This window comes from Crinia signifera, chromosome 4 (assembly GCF_055691185.1).
Source record: "Crinia signifera chromosome 4, ASM5569118v1, whole genome shotgun sequence".
Lineage (NCBI taxonomy): Eukaryota > Metazoa > Chordata > Amphibia > Anura > Myobatrachidae > Crinia > Crinia signifera.
The window spans coordinates 34,302,990-34,326,362 of record NC_139220.1 but is presented as its reverse complement, the minus strand read 5'-3'; the positions used below and the strand labels follow the sequence as shown (position 1 = coordinate 34,326,362).

The following is a 23,373-nucleotide window of genomic DNA, read 5'->3' as shown; positions in this document are numbered from 1 at the left end:
CAGGGATTCGCCAGCTTTAGCTGGCGATTCCCTCCGCAGCGCTGACACTGCGGAGGCGCCATATAGCATATAGAAATGCGGTAGAAACCCCGAAAACGGGGTTTTTACCGCATTTCTGCTATATAGCATCCCGCCCAATATCTCTGGAACCGATTGACCGATATGGACCAGCCTGGTATCATATTGAAGGCCCAGCGATTTGGAATAGAATGAAATCAACTACAAGCTTTTTTGATGCCAGGGGGGGAACTGGCAGCCGTCGGAACCGGGTGGGGGTCGGAATTGACGGGTCCCATATTATCCTATGGGGAAAAAACGTTACAGCTTTGCCAGGCGATATCTCTGGTTCCCAGGGGGGCTAGAGACACGGGGCTGGGCTCTGGTCCTCAGCTACAAAATGAAATGACAGGGGGGCACGTGCCCAGGTGCCCCCCCCCCCCTGAATCCGCCACTGGATAGATAGATAGATAGATAGATAGATAGATCAGCCCTGTGACAGAGGGAGGTTGGGGGAGTCAGAGTGTGACAGGAGGTGGCAGAGTGTGACACAAACCAGTAGGTGACAGGGAGAGGGAGACAGGGGCAGCAGTGGGCCCCTTAGTCCTCAGGGACCCCGGTGCACTGCACCTGCTACAACAAGGGTAGTTCCGCCTCTGGATAAACAGATAGATAGATAGATAGATAGATAGATAGATAGATAGATCAGCCCTGTACACACAATCGATTTTGATTCAATGTTAGATTCAATTTTCTATTAGATCTGGCATTAGATCTTTCCATTCGATTTGGCATTAGATCTGTACTTTTGCATTAGATATCGGATTCAATATCAAATTCGATATACATTCATTGTACATTGCACATATTTGATTTACTAGATTGAATACGATATTTGCTTGGCTGCACAGTAGATTTTTCTGTTCGATTTTGTGAGAACGGGAGCACGCATCGAATCGAATGTAGATCGAAAGTGACACAAAAACCATTCGATTTTGTTAAGGATTCGATTTGATTTTGCTTCTATAAGCAAAATCGAATAGAAGATAGGGAAAAATTGATGCATGTGTACAGGGTGATAGATAGATAGATAGATAGATAGATAGATAGATAGATAGATAGAAAAAAAGGTCTACATAGGATGATGGATAGATAGATAGATAGACAGATAGATAGATAGATAGATAGATAGATAGATAGATAGATAGATAAAAAAAAGATCTACATAAGACGATAATGACAGACAGACAGATAGACAGACAGACAGACAGACAGACAGACAGACAGACAGACAGACAGACAGACAGACAGACAGATAGATAGATAGATAGATAGATAGATAGATAGACCAAATGTATTTTATAATAGTTATAAGGTAATCTCCATTCTAGAACCATATCACCACTGTATATACTGTAGATTGGGCAATGCCAGATGCCAGACCTTGAAGGGGTTAAGCGGATGCCAGACTAAGGAAACCCATTCCCACACCTGCACAAGAAGCCCCTGGTACCCCCACTGTGGCATATACTGCATACAGTATTCTCACCACATCACATAACAATGTGTCTCCCCAACAATGCCCTTTGCAAAGATCAAGTTCCCTAAGTGTACAAATGCCATGCCATGGTCTGCTGTCTGCGCTCGGTGCCTCCATTCATCCATCATGTGCACTTCCCTGTGTACAGTCTGCACTGCGAGATGTTACAGGTGTCTGGCTAATGCATGCTGTAGTAGGATCATAGTGCTGGCATGTCAGACAATGTGTCCCTGTGCTTTTCCCGATGCAGGATAAGGAGCAGCAGGAGAGAGCTGATATCTCTAAACACAGGAAGCCTGTTGCCTGCCTACCTGCTGCAGATGATGCTCTTGGTACCTCTTCATCCTGTTGCTCGGGGCTTTCCCTGTCTCTGCTTCGCTCCGTCAGGTTCTGTGCCCACAGCTGGGAGATGCGAGGCCAGCCTGCTGGAGAGATGTGCCTACTCGCCTGCTCTCCCTCGTCCTCTATCTCTCACACTCAGGTGATTGGCACAGAATAGGGATGAGCCTGTTCTGCTGTTAACCCCTCTAGTTAGAGAAGAGCAAGGCAGAGAGATGGGAAGGGGATGGGAAGAGAGCGATGGGGAGAGAGAGAGTGAGAGGCCTTTGCGGAGAGTTTGGATGTGGGGTCTGGATAGACACATTTGATCTAGCAATACTTCCTCTGGATTCACTGTAACACATAGATCGGCTCGTCATAGAGGAGCTGGGGAATTCCTCACCAATGCCATGTGCAATAAATATTCACTATGTGTATTAACCGCTGGTTATATACCGCACACATATAATACAGTGATTTAAGGTTTATACACACTGGGCAATTATGAGGGGAAAGCCACTCAGTGCATACACACTGAGCGGATTTGCATAGCGCAGCGGTGTGCAAAGGAATCCACAAAGCCGCTCATCTGCTGGTAATAACAGCAGATGAGCAGCTTTCCCGGTGATGATGCGGGAGCGCGCAGCACCACTCATCGCTGGGGCATACACACTGGGTGGCTTTGAGCTGAAAGCCGCTCAAACTTGGTGTTTTAAGCTGATTACTGAAGAGGGGAGTGCTGTGAGATGATTACCAAAGGGTGGAGTGCTGTGAGGTGATTACTGAAGGGTGGAGTGCTGTGAAGTGATAACTGAAGGGGGAGGGCTGTGAGGTGATTACTGGAGAGAGAGTGCTGTGAGGTGAGATTACTGAAGTGGGAGTACTGTGAGGTGATTGCTGAAGGGTGAAGTGCTGTGAGGTGATTACTGAAGTGCTTTGAGTTTATTTTTGAAGAGGAGAGTGCTGTGACATGATTACTGTACAGTTCTGTGAGGTGATAACTAAAGGGTGAGTGCTGTGAGGTGATACTGAAGGGTGGAATGCTGTGAATGATTACTGGGGGGGAGTTCTATGAGGTGATTACTGAAGGGTGGATTGCTGTGAGGTGATTACTGCAGAGGGGATTTCTGTGAGGTGATTACCAGAGCCAGATTAAGGTCTAAATGGGCCTGGAGCTGAAAATGATCAAGGGCCTATTATGCGCAATAACACTAGTTTGCAGGAATCTATGATCTGCAAACTCTCTTTGTTCTAGGGAATAGGATTGCCACCTAGCAACAGCTGGTGGGTTATGGTGTAAGCCTCCCGACATACGCTGGAATGGTATAGTGAAATAAAATTTTCACTTACCTTACCACAGCCAGGGGAGTAGGGAGCTTAGCTGCTGATGCATGACATGTGCACAGGCAGTGCACATATACTGCAGGTCATGCAGGTGAACTCTAGTCACATGCACCTGCTGTATATAAGGTTAAGCTCCGCCCCCTGAGGTCAGATTTTACAGAAGCTTACAGATGGCAATCCTAAAGTGGAACAAGAGAGAAATACCATTGTATGCAAAGAACATTGTATGCAAAAATAATGTTAACTAGAACATTCATAACGAACATAGATCAGATCTGAGAAACTCTACTGGAAGGAGTAAGAATGAAACTGGGTTGGACTAGGAACTAGGGTTACCACCTTTTTGTTGAGAGATTCCCGGACAGTGGCCCGCCCCTTGACACACCCACATCCCCTCCCCCACCACGCCCCCAGCTCCGCCCTTTGACCCGCCTAATGTTGATTTTTTTTTAACCTTTGCTTCAATTTCATTCTTGATTTTGCATACCATAATGCGCGGGTCAAAAATTTTCAACATAATGCCGATTACACGTCACACACCCATTACATAGTATACAAAATGCCATAGTATACCACATGCCATAATGCCCATTACATGTTATGCCACACCACACACCATGATGCCCATTATACATTATGCTTATTACTTGTTATGCACAGGCACTGTAATGCTGATTACACATCATACACCCATTACATAGTATACCACATGCCATAATGCCCATTACATGTCACGCTATACACTGCAATGCCCATTACACGATATGCCAGGACTGAAAAAGTTTTTTGTAAAGGAAGAACAATATAGACAGTGCGCGCCGTAGGCGCGCGTCAAAAAATTTCAACATAATGCCGATTACATGTCACACACCCATTACATAGTATACCACATGCCATAATGCCCATTACATATTATGCCACACACTGTGATGCCCATTACACATTATGCCCATTACTCGTTATGCCAGGACTGACATTTTTGCAAAGTAGGGACAACAAGAACTGTGCGCACCAAAAAAATTCAACGTAATGCCGTTTAAAGGTGGTATACCCATTACATTGTATACCACATGTAATATTGCCCATTACACGTTATACCAAACATTGTACTGCCCATTACATGTTATAGCAAACACCGTGATGCCCATTAAACATATGCCACACACAGTTATGCCCTTTAAACATATGCCACACATCGTTATGCCCATTACACGCTATGCCACACACTAATGCCCATTACACCCCACTATTGCCAGGTGGCATGTGATAGGTACCCCACTATTGGCAGGGGTAGGCAGGTGGTAAGTACCCCACTATTGCCAGGGGTGAGGCAGGTAACAAGTACCCCAAAATGCCAGGTGTGGGCACGTGATAGGTATCTCCCCATTGCCAGAAGGGAGGTGATAGGTACCTCACTTGCCAGAGGCCTGAACCCTACCTGCAGCACCACCACATCTCCCCTGCAGCATCACGATGCCCAGAAGGGGACTGCCTGTATTGAGTGTGGTGGTGACTGTGAGGTGACACTACTCAGTGTGTGGCAGTGCTGCAGGAGCCGTGGGGGGACCATTACAAAAGGCAGCAGCCACACACTGCCGACTTCGCTGCGCTGGCACACTGCAGGTGTGTCATGTGTGGGCTGGGGCGGCTGCGTGCTGCTGGCTCTTGCCTTTCTGCCTGCCCGGCCACAGAGTGGACTGGCCTAGGACAAGTTCACACACTGTGACTGGCCATTTCAACTCACGACAACTTCCAACAACTGTTACTGCTCTGCTCACCAAACAAACTAAACTGCTGCCCGGTGCCCGCACTCACCGCCACGTCGTCCGGTCCATCCGTCCGTCGCGCCAGGCACTGCCACTGACTCACATGTATGTCAGACTCAGGACAGGGGGTCACACGCCAGCACCGCCCGCAGAAGGAGGAGCCGGAGGACACGTGTAGTGATACACACTGTCTCTGTGTCCGTCCCGCCTCCCTCCTCCCAGCTAGCGCCGCGGCGGAGTGACTGTGTCACTCATCACTCAGCCGCAAATTGAAACACACACTGAAGGAGTAGGGGACAGCCCAACGTCACCGCCCCCTACCCCGGCTTCAAGAAGTTCATCGGATCCGCCTCCGGTATGTTTTTACCTGGGGGCATCAGTACACAAGCGGTGCCGGCCGAGCAGGGGGATCATTCCCGGACATTGTATAGTCCGGGACAGGCACCCGTCCGGACTCCGGACGCCGGTCTAAAATACCGGACTGTCCGGAGTAATCCCGGACGGGTGGTAACCCTACTAGGAACCAACAACTAAAATAACTGCCATGCTGTATTGTAGCCAGGCATGTTATAAACTGAGGCAAACTTGTGAGTATAGCCATAGGCGTGCGCACAGGGGGTGCCGGGGGTGCACAGGCACCTCCTAATGACCCCCGCATGATTGCAGCAGTTGAATAGCTTTTTTTTTTGCCGGGAGTGAAGCAGCGCAGGCTACAGTACAGACTATATAGTGAGGACCCTGACTGCCTGTAGGGGGAGCTGAACTGCTGAAGTGCTCAGCTCCTCTCAGGCATTACTGAGAAGCGCTGGCCGAGTGGCTGGGTGAGGACTTCCGGGTGTTTAAAAAGTGCTGCAGGAGTGGACCAGGTATTCTGCTAATTGGGAGGTGCTGGAACAGGGGGGTTTGTATGTTTTATGAGCAGTCTATGAGTTTGTTTTAGAGGGGGAGGGGGAAGGTAGAAAACGTGATTATATTGTTTTTTAATGATGCTGGCTGCTTTTTATTGTTTTGTCAAAAAGGTGTGTGTGTGTGCATCAGCTTTTTGTATGTATACTGTGTGTGTGCATAGTGGGGCTGTGTATGTGTGTGTGTGTGTGGGGGGGCTCTGTGTATAGTACAGTACATTGTATGTACATGCTGTGCCTGTATGTATACTATGTGTGTATATGTGTGGGCTGTGTATATGTATACTGTGTGTGTGTGTGTGTGTGTGTGTGCATAGTGGGACTGTGTATGTGTGTGTGTGTGGGGGGGGGGGCTCTGTGTATACTACAGTACATTGTATGTGCATGCTGTGCCTGTATGTATACTATGTGTTCATATGTGTGGGCTGTGTATAGGTATAGTGTGTGTGTGTGTGTGTGTGTATAGAGGGGCTGTGTGTATATATTGTGTAATCATACATATATATATAGCCACACTGACCCAGCACTCCAATCAAACACCAAACAATGCCTCGGTGACCGCTCACATGCACATGGGCAATAGACAATGATGTCCTGGAGGGAGAGGCGGGAGCGGCACTCTGCAGGACTTTCAGGCAAGATAAGTATCACATAACCAAAGCTGTGTATATGTATACTATGCGTGTGTAGAGGGGGGCTCTGTATGTGTATACTATGTGTGTGTGCACGTGTTGGCTGTGTGTATGTATACTGTGTGTGTCGGCTGTGTGTATGTATACTGTGTCATACTTGCTTAAAGTCCCAGAATGGATGGGAGGCTCATAAAAATTGGGTACTATTCCTGGTTCCTGGCCTTCCGGAACAGTAGTATGCTTTGTTGGAAACATGTTATGATGTTATTTCAGTATTAAAATGTGTGTGTGTGTGTATGAACAGAAACCCCCTCCCGAGAATCCTACATTTGCTCTTGGGTACTAGGGGTACAAGTGTCCCGGGCCCTGCCACTCTGAAGAGAAGGGAGGGCACGGGCCACTATACCTGAAACACCGCCCGCCGCAGCCACCTTCCCTTTTGAGCTGCTGGCCGGATGCTGCCTGCCGCTGACAAGTAAAGTAGCTTCAGTGTGCGGCGTGCAGCATCTGGCCAGCGGCTCAAAAGGGAAGGTGGCTGCGGCTCCAGTGGGCTTCTGACAAGAAGAGCGCCCAGCGCTACCCGGAAGTGCGGATTCCGGGAGCGCTGGCGTGCAGTGAGCACCCACAGCAATGAGCATGAAACTTCCCCTGTAAACGAGGAATTAACCACCCCCTTCCCAGGGAGCATGAAACCCATGGTAAGGAGTATGTGACTCTTGGCAATTAGCATTTCACACCCCTTCCCCCACATGGCATAATCTGAGGCGTAATGTGAAATGGCCATCACGGTGTGAGGCATAGAGTGTAAGGTGCATCATGTTGTAAGGCGTAATATATAATGGGCATCACAGTGTGAGGCGCAACATGTAATGAGAATTAAGGTGTTTGTCATAACATATAATGGGCATTATGCAATCTGGTATACTATGTAATGGCTGTGTTATGTGTATTATGCATTACGGTATGAAATTGGCGCGCACTGTCCCTATTGCCCCTATTTCACTAACATTTTTCAAGCCTTGTGTAATGGGCATTACGTTGTGTGGAATGGGCATTACTGTGTGTGGCATGTGTGATGGGCATTATTGTGTGTGGCATTATGTCTAATGGGAATTGCAGTGTGTTGCATTATGAGTAATAATAGGCGATGATGGACACACCCAGTAGGCGGTGATGGACACGCCCCTCTAATAGTGCACCCCCTAAATAAATGGGCTGCGCACACCTATGAGTATAGCAGAGAAGAGGAAATAATTAATTTCTAATCTTTAGGTGACTGCACTTGTTGCTTCTTCTAGGCCTTTGGAGTGCCTTGAATCAAAGGATAAGTTAGGTATATAACCGAACCTTAGAGAGAACAAGCAGCAGACCTAGCAAGGTACTGGGTGGGAAGGGTGGGAGCTGTTGCTAGGTGGCAATCCTATTCCCTAGAACAAAGAGAGTTTGCAGATCATAGATTCCTGCAAACTAGTGTTTGTTCGTCGGGAGGCTTGCCACCTAGCAACAGCTGGTGGGTAGACTACCACACACCTGGTGGTTGCTCTAAGGAACGCAATTCTTTGAGAACCAGAAGACCTCCAGCAATGTCTAAAGAAAGTCCAAGCGGATGAACAATGTGCAGCTTGCAATACAGGCTGAAATGGTATGCTTCTAGCAGCCATTGAATTAACTGCGTCACAGTGAAGGGGATGGCCTCTGAAGTGGAGTGTCTGTTCCAGAACTCTGTATGGTGGAAACTATACACTCCCTGGTCATAAAAAGGTCTGGCAGGATGAAAAATATTCTAACATGTGAGAGAGAAGTTTGTTTGATGTCTCTCCTTACAGGTACTGTGAGGGCCGGGGTAAGTAAGTGGATTGGCAATCAACTATACAAAGATCTGGATCTGACTGGTCTCTGACCAGATCACATTCCACCAGAGGTGTGTGCATGGAACTTGTTTTTGTGTGTCCCCGTAGAATAATAAGGAAACCCATTGGCGTAGGGGTCATCCAGGTTCAGATATGTGGTTTGACGAAAACTCAGCCCCTCTGGCTGCAAAGGCAGGGGCTAACAGTGAGGCTAACTTCTTTGAAAGGCCAAAGATATCTGCAGATGGTGGTATAGTGGCCAAGAAGTACAAAAAGGGATTAATGTCCCACCAGGTAGAATGCCATAGCATGGTGGGCTAGCTAGAAAGAATCCTTTAAGTATTCTTATTCTCTGAGGCCTGGGATAAGGAGAGCTAGAGTCAAGCCATATGAGCATATCTTGGCATAAGCCAAACCTGTTTCGAATGTGGTGGCAAGGAAGTCCAGAGTTATGCTAGGCTCGGAAAAGGGGGCCTGAAAAAGGCAGGTTAGAGGACTGTAAGGCTAGAAATTCAATTATGGATTGATATCTGGATCTTATTCTAGGCCTAAAACAGGCAAGGCGTGGAAAAGGCAGAGAGGTTGGGAATGGTCTGCAACCTAGTAATGTTGCAATCCACATACAATGTGGAAGATGTTTCAGTAGGTCTGTGCTGCCCTGGAAGCAGTCTGTAGATGAACCTAGAGGAAGCCTGGAACCTTGTGAAAAAGGTTGATAAAGGGAACAAAACTCTGGAGGGCCAGACAGAGTATGCCAGAAATATTTGGGTATTTTGGACACGTCTGTTTTGATTTTGTGGATGACCCACAACCGCAGAGCCAGAGGGAAAAAGGCATATGAAAATAGAATGTCAGCCCGCGAAAAAGGACATAGCATCCATGTGGAGAGTCCCTTGATATTTGGATATGAATGTCAGAACTTACGTTTGATGGTGTTGCAAACGTATCCACTTGTGGGTGACCCAAGGTCTTTGCAATTCTGAGAAAGATCTCTGGTGTGTTATGGCAGCAGTGGGATCTAAATCTACACCTCCGAAGGAACTGGAGAGTCGCTCAATCCACAGTATAACTGGTTATGTATAAGGAAATGGCTATCTTGTTTAACTCTTCTTGTATGCATGTAGCAAACAGGAGAATGGACCGCTGTACTGCCCACTTCCAGGCATTTATTGCCTGTTGACAGAGAATGCAAGATCAAGTGCCTCTTATTCTTTTAAGGTAGATAAACAGTGGTTTTGTTGTCCAGACAGAGCTGAACTGAATTATCCTGTGGGTCTGAGGGAAATACAGAGGATATAGCCAATCTGGCAGCTCTTAGCTATGAGATTGATATGAGCTTTAGAATCTCAAGCGGTCCACTTCCCTCCTACTGTATTGCACTGGGTGAATGCCCCCCAGCCCATGAGGGATGCATCTGATGTGATGACTATGTCTGGAGTAGGAGGTAGGGGAGATCTGGAATAGGAAATGTTTTCCAACTGTGAATCTCCCTGTGGACTATGGGAGATAGTATCAATTTGTCTGTCCTAATCCTGTCAAATAAGGGATGATAGGAGGTTCTGGAATTGTCTGCATATGAGAGGTACGTGGAGAAAACCCAGGATCTGAGGCTCTCATTTTCCTTATCAGCCTAGCCAAGTCTCTCAGTGAAAACTGAGCACCTAAGAAACAGACTTGTATGGCGTTCCACTTGTCTGAGGGAACCGCTATTGATAAAGAAGAGAAATCTATCAAAGACCCCAGAAAGACAAACAGATTGGGAAGGTATTAATACAAATTTCTCAAGGTTCTTATGAAAACCTAGATGCCAGAGGAGCGACAGGATAAGATACCTGGGAGAAAAGGGGGACAATTGTTCTGCATGCGCTACCAGGAGATTACCTAGGTAGATAATAACAGCAAACCCTTTACTGTCTGAGGTGTGTAATTGCTGCCTTCATGATGCATATGAGTATGTAAGGGGCATTGGACAGTCCGAAATCCATTACAGTCCAGTTGCATGGAACGTCTCTCCACAGGGAACTTAGCAGCCTATTATGATTTGGATGTTCCAGTATCATGTTAAATGCCTCCTTCAGGTCTGTTTAGCTACAATGTTTAGCTTGGACCAGCCTAAAGGGTATATCTGCTAAACCCTCCATATGGAAAGACCAAGGTTTCATATATATTCAGTACTGGCCTATATGAAAGGTCCTGTTTCCTTACAGGGAAATGGTAGCTGACCCAACCTATTTGCAATTGTCTGCCGACTCGATCTAGCCCTGTTAAAGGGCCAGGGACATTATTTATCCAGCATCCAGAACTAGTGTTCCCTGGATGGGAGCATATCTGGTTAGGAAAAGGAACAAGGGGAATATGCCCCTCCTCCCACCTGTACATGGTAGTCCGCCTACAGGAGGCCAATGCTCTGGAAAGACAGGGAGGAATCCTCTGTCTTTATTAGGATGATATTCACTTCACCTCTCGTGTGTGTCTGGGAGAAGCCTCCTCTGAGCACTCTGTGGCTGTCACATTGCTCTAGGTTCAAACTGCTGGCTCTAACAGAATGACCCTCCTAGCAAACAGGCCCCTTGAAGGGCTGGGGACTTAACCTTGTGTATGAAGTCAGGACTGAAAGATCAGAATTAGGTTTGGGACATCCACTGATGCAGGAGCTAAATTACTGAGATCTGCACTTGCTTGCTGGCAGTTCTGCAGGCATTTGAAATAGAATTAAAGGCCTGGCCAATCATCAGGGTAGCTCTTGTGACAGTGCCCCTGGAACAGTGTGGTGCAAGATGGCGTACCTTAATCTGGAGCTGGTGACGGCGGCGGCTTCTGGATTCTTCACGGCTTCTGCTGGAGAACCTGTGGCAGGGAACGGCACAACCCAAGGGACCCACAGAAGACAACGCTAAACATTTAGCAGCAACTGAAATTTATTTAAAGAATACGTAGTGCAATCCTGCTGCTCTTTCCTCACATAACTGCGTAAACATCACACTTACAATAACGACTGTATGAATGGGTGAATGAATGAATATCTCTGCAACACTAACTAGTAACCAATGACCACCTCAGTCCGTTTCAAGGGTCAGACTGTACTGGTCATGAGCATTCCTACCTACGGTACCGTAACACTAAACACTGGTGCAATAAATGACAGTTCTACATAAATGACAGTCAGCAAAAATATAATAAAGACAAGGGTAAAGAGATTTACTTCAAAGACTGGTATTTCAAAACAAGATGACTTTACCGGGGTAATAAAGAATGTCCACAAGATGGCGCCGGGCACCTCATATATGCATATTACACGATAGTCCCAGATAGAGTACAAGGTCCCACGAAGGCAAATCCTCACTCTGAATTAGGCCCTAACAGTGTGCACACTTATCTACATAGACCCACAACAGGGTAACTCACAAAACGATCCTCATGAAAGAGGGGCAGGCAGATTCCCGTTTCCTGGGGTAACCTCCTGTACTCAGGTAACAACAGGCTTTGGAAGCACTATGCAAAATAGGGAGCTTTCACCAAGGGAGTCTCTCAAGGGGCCTCCTTCTCTCCAGGTGCTGGGTTAGGGGTGTCCCTGGGACTGGGCCTCAGCTGGGTTCTACGCAGGTTGGCACATGGGTGGGTCAGCCAAGGGGGACTGGGTACCTGTGATTACTGCTGCTGATGCTGGCTCCAGCCAGTAACGATTGCTTCCTCTCAGCAGCTGTCCCTTCTCCTCCTGCAGCTGTCTCTAGCATCCAGGGTCTGTGGGGTCACTGCTCTGCTTTGATGCTCTCTCTCTTGGTCTCTCCTGGCTGCTGCACTTCACGCTGCCCAGCTCTGGCTACTGGACACACACTACACAGTGTCTCCTCTCTGGCAGAATGTGAGTCTCTTTCCTCTCATGCTGCTGCAGACTTCTCCCTCTCATCAGTTTCAGTTTCAGTTCCTCCTCATGCTCCCTCAGCCAGCTAATCAGGGGGGTGTCAGGTTCTCTGCACGTGGATGTGAGCTGGGTCTGTTAACCCCTCACATCCCTGCAGTGTCTATGAAGCTGCAGTCTTTCCTAACAGCAGCATTGGCTGCAATTAAATCCTTGTGGCACAGGCACACCTCTGGGGTGGACTGCCACATACCTCCCTGCTGGAAATTTGCCTGTCCGCAGGCAACTTACCCGGACCAATAACTACTTGACAAAGTCCTGTCAATAAACATCCTAACGGCAAAAATAAAAAAAAAATTGCAAACACTTACATAATAATACAAATGACAAATTACTCCCTATCACCTGATATCTAATGTGGGCTCCCCGGGCCAACCATCCCTCCGCCACAGGACCTCCATCCCTCTGCGGTCCAGCTTCTCCAAGGCTGTCAATGGATGGCGCCCACTCTCACGATGTACGCATCTTTAGGCATGTCTCACCTCTCGAACTTGCCTCTTCGACCTCTGTATCGCCTGCTGGATTCTGAGGGCGAATTCCTCTCCTGAGATGGTCGTATATTCACCACTTGTTACCGGCTTCCCACCGATGAAACAGATCTTGGCCTTGTCTTCTCTCTCTGGTGCTTCTACTTTGGCCTTGGATTCAGGCAGTGGCACCACTGGTTCTGCTTCTGACGGCTCCACTGTCTGTGTCACAGCCATGTGAACCTCAATCTCTGGGCTTCTCTGCTGGTCTACCATTCCGACATTTCTCGGCCTTAGATTCGCCACCCGGTAATCGGCATCGTCCATCCTGGGCACATACTCCCGCGTCGGTTCTGGAAGTTGAGGCCTGGTCGCTTCTTGCCAGTTCTGATGGACTGCCTCACTCCGCACTACCGGTTTCTTGCTTGACCTCGTGATGTCAGGTTCTGGTGGGTGGGGCATCTGTCCTGGTCGAGGAGGGTTGGTGTTGACCCTTTCGTTCTCCTGCTTGACCTCTCTCGGTTCAACTCTGCTTCCGCTATATTGGTGGTAGGGTGGAGGCTCTTTACGGTGCGGGTAGTGCCACTGTTGTTCCGGGGCATGTCTATTGCGTAGCACCGGCGTTCCATTCGGCCCAGTCACTTTTGCGGCCTTGGTGCCTTTCTTCCCGCTTGTTAATTCAAATTCGACGGTTTCACCATCGCTAAGGCTCCGGAAGCAATTCTGGGGGTCTTCGTTCTGTATGGCGGTGTAATGGACATAGACGCTACGCCCGTTGTCTGCACGTCTAATGTATCCATATCCGCGTGGCACATCAAACCACAGGACACGACCTGTGATCCTTCTTGGGCCGGTTCGCGGCCTATCGGTAATCTGAGTTACACCGGATGCTCTTGACGCGTTCTGGAACACTGCCGGTGGACCTCTTTTCCCGTGCCTTCTCACAGTCTGTGGGCATACATTGGCTCGGTCACTGTGTAGTCGTTCCGACCTCCATTGGTGATTCTGTTGGCATCTATGCCTTCTGCCACCTTCACGTCGCTGTCTTTCCTTTTCATCCTCCGCCCATTCCTGACGCATCTCACGGATCATCCTGGTCATTTCAGTCATTGCTTCGATGATTGCCCCAATCGAGTTCTGATTGGCTTGGGCTGGTGGAGTGGCGGTTCTTCGCATCTCCAGCGGTTCTATGTACTGCGATTGCCACATCTTGCCGTTCACAGGGGTCTTGTGCAATCCTGTTCGTGACGCCAAGTGTGACAGTGCCCCTGGAACAGTGTGGTGCAAGATGGCGTACCTTAATCTGGAGCTGGTGACGGCGGCGGCTTCTGGATTCTTCACGGCTTCTGCTGGAGAACCTGTGGCAGGGAACGGCACAACCCAAGGGACCCACAGAAGACAACGCTAAACATTTAGCAGCAACTGAAATTTATTTAAAGAATACGTAGTGCAATCCTGCTGCTCTTTCCTCACATAACTGCGTAAACATCACACTTACAATAACGACTGTATGAATGGGTGAATGAATGAATATCTCTGCAACACTAACTAGTAACCAATGACCACCTCAGTCCGTTTCAAGGGTCAGACTGTACTGGTCATGAGCATTCCTACCTACGGTACCGTAACACTAAACACTGGTGCAATAAATGACAGTTCTACATAAATGACAGTCAGCAAAAATATAATAAAGACAAGGGTAAAGAGATTTACTTCAAAGACTGGTATTTCAAAACAAGATGACTTTACCGGGGTAATAAAGAATGTCCACAAGATGGCGCCGGGCACCTCATATATGCATATTACACGATAGTCCCAGATAGAGTACAAGGTCCCACGAAGGCAAATCCTCACTCTGAATTAGGCCCTAACAGTGTGCACACTTATCTACATAGACCCACAACAGGGTAACTCACAAAACGATCCTCATGAAAGAGGGGCAGGCAGATTCCCGTTTCCTGGGGTAACCTCCTGTACTCAGGTAACAACAGGCTTTGGAAGCACTATGCAAAATAGGGAGCTTTCACCAAGGGAGTCTCTCAAGGGGCCTCCTTCTCTCCAGGTGCTGGGTTAGGGGTGTCCCTGGGACTGGGCCTCAGCTGGGTTCTACGCAGGTTGGCACATGGGTGGGTCAGCCAAGGGGGACTGGGTACCTGTGATTACTGCTGCTGATGCTGGCTCCAGCCAGTAACGATTGCTTCCTCTCAGCAGCTGTCCCTTCTCCTCCTGCAGCTGTCTCTAGCATCCAGGGTCTGTGGGGTCACTGCTCTGCTTTGATGCTCTCTCTCTTGGTCTCTCCTGGCTGCTGCACTTCACGCTGCCCAGCTCTGGCTACTGGACACACACTACACAGTGTCTCCTCTCTGGCAGAATGTGAGTCTCTTTCCTCTCATGCTGCTGCAGACTTCTCCCTCTCATCAGTTTCAGTTTCAGTTCCTCCTCATGCTCCCTCAGCCAGCTAATCAGGGGGGTGTCAGGTTCTCTGCACGTGGATGTGAGCTGGGTCTGTTAACCCCTCACATCCCTGCAGTGTCTATGAAGCTGCAGTCTTTCCTAACAGCAGCATTGGCTGCAATTAAATCCTTGTGGCACAGGCACACCTCTGGGGTGGACTGCCACACTCTATTAACAGCTTTCAATAGGGCCACTTGGAAGCAGGGAATCTAGGGAGTTCGCTGGAACCCTTTTTACTCTGCCTTATCCAGGGCAAATAATACTGGCCCACAGTGTCAGTTACTATGAACTTTATTTATTTTTATTTATTTATTTTTTGCAGCACTTTTCCCCCCACTTGTGCTGAGAAAGCAGAGTCAATCTCTAGGGTAAAAAGGGCAGGGATTTCAGGAATGCCCAGGTGTTACAGACAACAATCTGTCCTCCTTAATAAGGGGCTGCAAAAGCCAGCTGGGTGAATTACTACACCTCAAGCACTTGTTCAGGGCAGAGTGTGCTGTGTATAGCATAAATGGAGCATTTCACTTGCCAATGCCACTCAGGTCATTTGCAAATCACTATATTCACCCCTGTGAGAGGATTCACTGGATCTTGTTACATCCTCCAACTCCCAAGCCACTCCCTGTGAGTTAGCTGGGGACTGTGTACTGTGGTGACTAGTCCCTTTTCTGAGCACTAGTCCCTGTTATGAGCTTGTTGTTGAGCATACTGCCAGTGACAGGCAGGAAAATGTGCCGGCCATGGGCAAGAGAGGGTGGTCTGTTACAGACCTCTCAGGTATTCCTACTGCAGGCAATACCTGGTAAAGAGATGTTATTGCCTGAACAGGCATCTCTTGAAGAAACATAAACTGTTGTTTGTTTATTTTTGTGCCTTTCCACAACACTGTGAGAATAGGCAAGGGGAGGAGGAGACTCCGCCTGTCTGGGCTCTCCTTTCTCCTTTTACAGACCTCTCAGGTATTCCTACTGCAGGCAATTCCTGGTAAAGAGATGTTATTGCCTGAACAGGCATCTCTTGAAGAAACTCTGCCTGACTGGGCTCTCCTTTCTCCACAGAAACTTCCCTGCTGTCTTCCGACCTGACAGGGTTAAATAACTTTCTCCTCTTAAATAATACCTCATTCTGTGAGGAAGAGGAGGTATAAGCAGCCACAGCCATGTAATGTTTGGAGGGCCGTTTGTTTTGCTGAAGGATGGGATTTTATTAGTCTGTCTGTAGCAGACACAGACACAGCTTCCTCCTTCCTTCAGCGCTGAGGTAAAATCTGACCTCAGGGGGCGGAGCTTAGCCTTATATACAGCAGGTGCATGTGACTAGAGTGCACCTGCATGACCTGCAGTATATGTGCACTACCTGTGCACATGTCATGCATCAGCAGCTAAGCTCCCTACTCCCCTGGCTGTGGTAAGGTAAGTGAAAATTTTATTTCACTATACCATTCCAGCGTATGTCGGGAGGCTTACACCATAACCCACCAGCTGTTGCTAGGTGGCAAGCCTCCCGACGAACAAATAGGGGTTGCGGCCAGCACCTAATAATGTGAGGGGCGTGACCAGTGTTCTGGTTGGGTGGTCTGCTCATGGGTGTGTCTCTATTTGTGTAACTACTTTCAACTAATTATATATGCCTGGAAAAGGCAGGGGGCTGGCATAGGAAAAATGCAGGGAGATATACAGTATTGCCGGGTATCCAACAAAGGTGCACCCACAGCACGCCGATTAGGGTGGCCAATCCCGGGATCGGCGGGATCCTGGGATTTGGCACCTAAAACGCCGGGATTTCAATCCCGGAATTGGAGTTTCCAATCCCGGGACTTCGGGATTAGACTGCGCATGCGCAGTCTAATGCCGTGCAGCGTCTGAACGAGTGCCAGGGCCTCACAGCCCTTTCCGCACTGCCCGCCCTCCTTTTCATTACCCACCTTCCCGGCACATGTCTTTACTGTGTGCCCGCCCACCGGCTCCGAGCTTCGCCCGCCCACCGGCTCCCAGCTTCGCCCGCCCACCGGCTCCCACTTCAAAACTCCCTCCCGGCTCCCAGTTTCACCGGTCACCCTCCCGGCCGCACTGCACATGTAAATTAATATGCGGGGCAGCCGGGGTGGGTTTAACCTGGCTACCTTATTTCTATATTAGGGAAGTCGATCCTGAGATCCCAGGAATTCCGGGATTGGGCATTTTTCAATCCCGATTTCCGGGATTGCAAAAATGCCATGGGATTGGCATCCCTAACGCTGATGTCCTAAAATACTTGCAAGGTCTCCAGTCATAAAAAAAAAACACTGAAAGCCATAACTTTGTAGACAATATTTCATCACCTTTTATGTGGTCACCTAAGATTACCACACCAAATACCCCTTATACAAATCATGCAACACAATAGTAACCCCTTATACTGTACTTGCCTCTTACATTATGCCACCAAAATTCACACCGACCGAGTTAAAATTCACATTATGCCACATGGATTGAGCCAAAATACACACTATACCAAACAGATTGAGCAATAATGCACAATATGCTTCATAAACAGGAGCATTGTGCGCATAAAAAATGTACACCATAATGTCCATTACATGTTAAGCCACACACCATAATGTCCATTACATGTTAAGCCACACACCATAATGTCCATTACATGTTAAGCCACACACCATAATGTCCATTACATGTTAAGCCACACACCATAATGTCCATTACATGTTAAGCCACACACCATAATGTCCATTACATGTTAAGCCACACACCATAATGTCCATTACATGTTAAGCCACACACCATAATGTCCATTACATTTTATGCCAAACAACATAATGCCTATTAAAATTATGCTACATAAGTGCTGCTTACCTACATGCTCATTGCCAGGGGTTCCATGCTCGTTGCCATGTGGGATTACATGCTCATTGCCAAGGGGGACACATGTTCATGTAACTGGGGGACAGCCGCCGCCGAGCAGAAATGACAGCCATTGACAGCCTGGCAGAGAGCAGGGGGCTGCCCGGCTGTATTCAGAGCACTGCATGTCCTGGCTATATGAAATAATACCCCTTTCACGCCAGAAAATGCAGGGATTTACCCGGGAATATGGTCCCAGGATCATGCAGGGACATTCCCAGACTGACCCCTTATACACCAGCCTAGTCCCTGCACTTTCTGGTGTGAGCGGGAGAGACAACCACTCCCCTCTCTGTACCCCCCTTTAACCAACCAGCTATATCTTCGGAACCAACTGACCCATTTACATGAGAACAGTATCATATTGAAGAACTTTTGAGTGGGCTTTGAATGATTTTGGTCCCGTGAAACTGGGACGTTTGGTTCCAGATAAATCTGTCTTCAAACAACATGAACAGCCATGAAATTACATTTCAGAAATTGAAAAAAAAAACTGTTTTCCCACAATATCTCTGGAACCATTAAACCCATATGGATCCAGCCTGGTATCAGATTGAAGGCCCAGCGATTTGGGTTCGACTGAGATCTGGAGGGGGAAATGGCAGCCATTGGCACCAGGTGGGGGTCGGAATTAGTGGGTCCCATGTTATCCTACGGGGGGAAAACGTTCCAGCTTTGCCTGGTGGTATCTCTGGTTCCCGGGGGGCTAGAAACACGGGGCCAGGCTTGTTGGAAAGCCCTGACCCTCAGCTACAAAATGGGCCTATTTAGAGAGTGGGCCTGGAGCTGTAGCTCCATCAAGTCCATTGGTAATCTGGCCCTGGTGATTACTGAAGGGTGGTATGCTGTGAGGTGATTATTGAAGGGGAGTGCTGTGAGGTGATTATTGAAGGGTGGTATGCTGTGAGGTGATTATTTAAGGGGGAGTGCTGTGAGGTGATTACTGAAGAGGGGAGTGAAGTGAGGTGATTACTTAAGGGGTGCTGTGAGGTGATTAATGAAGGGGGGTACTTTGATGTTATTAATGAAGGGTGAAGTGCTATGAGGCGATTAATGAAGAGGGGAATGCTGTGATGTGATTACGGGGAAAAAAGTGCTGTGATGTGATTACTGAAGAGGGGAGTGCTGTGAGATGATTTCTGAAGGGTGGAGTGCTGTGAGGTGATTATTGAAGGGTGGAGTGCTGTGAGATAATTACTGAAGGGTGCTATGAGGGGATTATTGAATGGGGGTGCTTTGAGGTGATTAATGAAGGGGGAGTGCTGTGAGGTGATTACTGAATAGAGGAGTGATGTGATGTGAATACTGAAGAGGAGAGTGCTATGATATGATTACTGAAGAGGGGATTGCTGTGAGATGATTACTGAAGGGTGGAGTGCTGTGAGGTGATACTGAAGGTTGGAATGATGTGAATTATTACTGAGGGGGGAGATCTATGAGGTGATTTCTGAAGGGTGGATTGCTTTGAGGTGATTACTGCAGAGGGGAGAGCTGTGAGATGATTACTGAAGGGTGGTATGCTGTGAGTTGATTATTGAAGGGGGGATTTCTGTGAGGTGATTACTGAAGTGGGGAGTGCAGTGAGGTGATTACTAAAGGGGTGCTGTGAGGTGATTAATGAAGGAGGTACTTTGAGGTTATTAATGAAGGGGGGTGCTATGAGGTGATTAATGTAGGGGGAGTGCTGTGAGGTGATTACTGAAGAGGGGAGTGCTGTGATGTGAATACTGAAGAGGAGAGTGCTATGATATGATTACTGAACGGGGGAGTTCTGTGAGGTGATTACTGAAGGGGGGAGTGCTGTGAGGTAATAACTGAAGGGGGGGGGGGGGTGCTGTGAGGTGGTTACTGAAGAGGGGAGTGATGTGAGGTGATTACTGAAGAGGGAGTGCTGTGAGGTGATTACTAAAGGGGGAGTGCTGTGAGGTGATTACTGAAGAGGGGAGTGCAGTGAGGTGATTGCTGAAGGGTGTAATGCTGTGAGGTGATTACTGAAGGAAGGAGTGCTGTGAGCTGATTACTGAAGAGGGGAGTGCAATGAGGTGATTACTAAAGGGGGCAGAGCTGTGAGGTGATTAATGAAGAGGGTACTGTGAGGTGATTACTGAAAAGGGGAGTGCTTTGAGGTGATTACTAAAGGGGGGAGTGCTGTGAGGTAATTACTGAAGGCTGGAGTGCTGTGAGGTGGTTACTGCAGAAGGTAATGCTGTGAGGTGATTACTGAAAAGGGAAGTGCTGTGAGAGGTAGACATTAAAGGGACAAGTATAGCTAAATTTAATTTCTAAATCCTTTATTGACAGGTTTGAAATTCAGTAATAATGGGGGTTATTCTGGTTGATTCAGTCGGATGCGTATACGCATCCTTGCGAGTCAACCTAACCCCACCTTGCAAATGGCGGCATGCCGGCCCACAATTCGCAAAGTGTGTTCTTTTGCACCGGCTGCGAATGGATGTTTAGCATAAACACCCATTGGCAGAGTGCAGGTGCACGCATATGTAAGAGTGGTCCGAGGCATCATTGCTTAAATATGAGTGGATGGTCTGAAGGAAATGGGAGGGCAGCTGACATCCGGTGGTTGCTGCTTAGAGGCTTCAGCGGCAGTGTGTGTCCGTGGGCATCTCAATACAAATCCTGGCATCTGTGGCATTTCCATATATTCACACAGTAACTGAGTATTAATCAGGCCTATAGCTTATATATAATACTACTAATACTATGCTCCTTTGTACCCATGGCTGCTGTGAGGGGGCAGGTACTTATTACCCCAGCAGCAGCAGTAGTACAGCCCACTCTGCAGGAATGAGGAGGGGCTGCTGCAGAGCATTTGCCTCAGTGTGATCGCACCCACCTCCTCGAATTGCCCCTGCTTCACCACAGTTTTAACAATCATTTTTTTCTCTATTTATCCCTAAAGGGTCTTGGCCACGCTTCACGCAATTATGCCACGCCTTCAAATTTTACTGGGGACCTCTCGGCAGCATCATTTGTACCACCTGCAACTTGTCTACACTGGGGCATTATGGTGGAAATTTACTAAGATGGGAATTTTCACAGGGGTATGGCCATGCCACCTCCCAGAAAATATCGCCGATTGGCGGCCAGCTACAAATCCATTTACAAATCTGCTTATCTCTGACCCTTCCACAACTGTGTTACCTATCAGGCTGAAAAATGCTGTTTAACGCCCACAATAGGTGCTTTCCCGTCAATCAACTTGCGAGGGGATTGCAAATAATTTGCTTGCTGATTTGTGTCGCTGTTTGGCCTCGCGCATCTGCGCCACGATCCGGACGCTAATAGGCATAATTCAAGCTCATAAAAATCGCACAAACTGGCTGCCTCCATTGAGAGGACAAGATAATAACGCCTATTACTTGTTCTCATCAGTGTGCCTGATCTCACCTTCCTCCATCCTCCTCCGTAGAACATCAGAAGTGTGTAGAGTAGTCAGGGGCGACAAAAATAGCTGATTTGGATGTGGTATGATTTCAGTGTGAATAAGGCCTGCAGTGCCTAATCCACAGTGTGTGTGTTTAATTAACTAAAATCAGGTTTTCTCTTTATTCATCTCTGTATGCATCATGTTTTGGTTCAGCTTATTTCTATTGGCATTATTTTGATAACCTTCTATCTCTTCTCTCTTCTTTTTATTTTTTCCTCATGTCTCCCCCTCTATCTACATCTTACCATAAAGATATTTGCATATAAAATCTAATTAAAGAAGTTGTGAATTAGTCTCATAACACCTTCTCAACAGAAGCAGCTCCTGACAGATGGCAATGTGCTGGATACTGCCACCTGCTGGCACAACCATTGCGAGCACTTTGTACCGACTAGCAGAGGTGTATATTTATTTGCATTGAGTTCTCTGTGAAAACATTGCTTTAACATTGCAGAATAAACACTACAACTTCCATACCTCCCAACTTCTGTCCGGAGGAAATAGGGACACTCGCGCGGCGTAAAGGGGGCGGGGCGTATGCAAATGAGGGCACGGCTTATGCTAATTAGCCGCGACCTCATTTTCATACGAGAATAGACGCTGTGCGCATGCGCACAGCGTCTATTCTACTAGATTGGGGGGTCTCCCAACTGCCACCCCCCGCAGCGGGACAATGCCTGTCGCGGGTGGGACAGCGGGACAGGACCCGAAAATCGGGACTGTCCCTCTAAAATCGTGACAGTTGGGAGGTATGAACTTCCCATTAATGTGATTCTTCTCACAACCTAAGCAAATCCCAAGGACTCTGAGAAAAAAAAAAACTTTTACCTCATATCTAGCTGTGTTTCCTTGTGTTCCTGCTGGCACTATAATAATTAATAATGACTCCCTTTCAAGACCAATTATTTTAAACATTCATAGATATATACATGCACATTATCCCAACCCTTGCCAGTCACCTAAATATACCTGTACATTAAACTAACCACATGGTTTGACTTCTGATATGAAATAGTTTTAAGGTGGGTGACCAGGCCTCAACAAAATGGATTCCGGTCTCTAAGGTAGTGGTGAGCAACAACGGGTCATCACCTGTTGCCGCACATCGTGTCGGTCTCGCCTCACAGCAGGTGGGTTTTTTATCAGCTTGCATCAAGTCAGTGTTTAAAGTGGTCCTTGAGATGCGGTGGAACCCATTTTCTCTGACACCTACTGCCACCCAACCCGTTAGGCAGGGCCAGTTCTTGCAAACTATAAACTTGTGCCCTACCTCCAATCCTTCATAAAGGGACAGTAGTCTTACAACGAAGGGGTGTGGCCACATAACAGCATCCCCAATTCTAGTTACACCATACAGTAGCACAATCTTATTCACATTGCACCGCATGTAATGCCCCTGATTAATGTTACACCACACAGTAGTGCCACTTATTCACGTTACGACACACAGTAGTAGCCCTTATACATGTTATGCCACACAATAGTGACCCTTATACACAATACCCACACTAGTGCCCTTATACACATAATGCCCACAGTAGTGTCCCTTATTATACACAACTCTGCTTCCGTCAATCCAGTGGCTCACCACCCATGTCCTTCCGGCAGCTCCATGCTGTGTCTACACTCCTGCAGTAGCTGCAGCTTACACATTCACCTGCTCCCACATGGGTAATAGTGGGGACTACACCATCGGACCATCCCTATGAAGTTTACCATGTTTCAGGATACCAGCCCAGCGTCTCTGACCATACACTTGTGTGGTTATCTGCAGGGAAGTCGAGAGGAATGCCGGGCCCCGGTAAAATTTTGGGGAGTGGCCTAAGTGTGGGAGGT

General features: G+C 47.8%; 1 protein-coding gene across 2 annotated transcripts in view; it reads right to left on the bottom strand.

The window, feature by feature from the left end:
• Positions 1–2,171, bottom strand: part of SLC6A7 (solute carrier family 6 member 7) — a 67,637-nt gene extending 65,466 nt beyond the window's left edge. For both annotated transcript variants that reach the window (XM_083181519.1, XM_083181520.1), the window contains exon 1: positions 1,849–2,171. In XM_083181519.1, coding sequence (XP_083037645.1) covers positions 1,849–1,881 — 33 coding nt within the window. In that variant the 5' untranslated portion in view covers positions 1,882–2,171. The remainder of the gene's footprint in view (positions 1–1,848) is intronic.
• Positions 2,172–23,373: the final 21,202 nt, after the last annotated feature.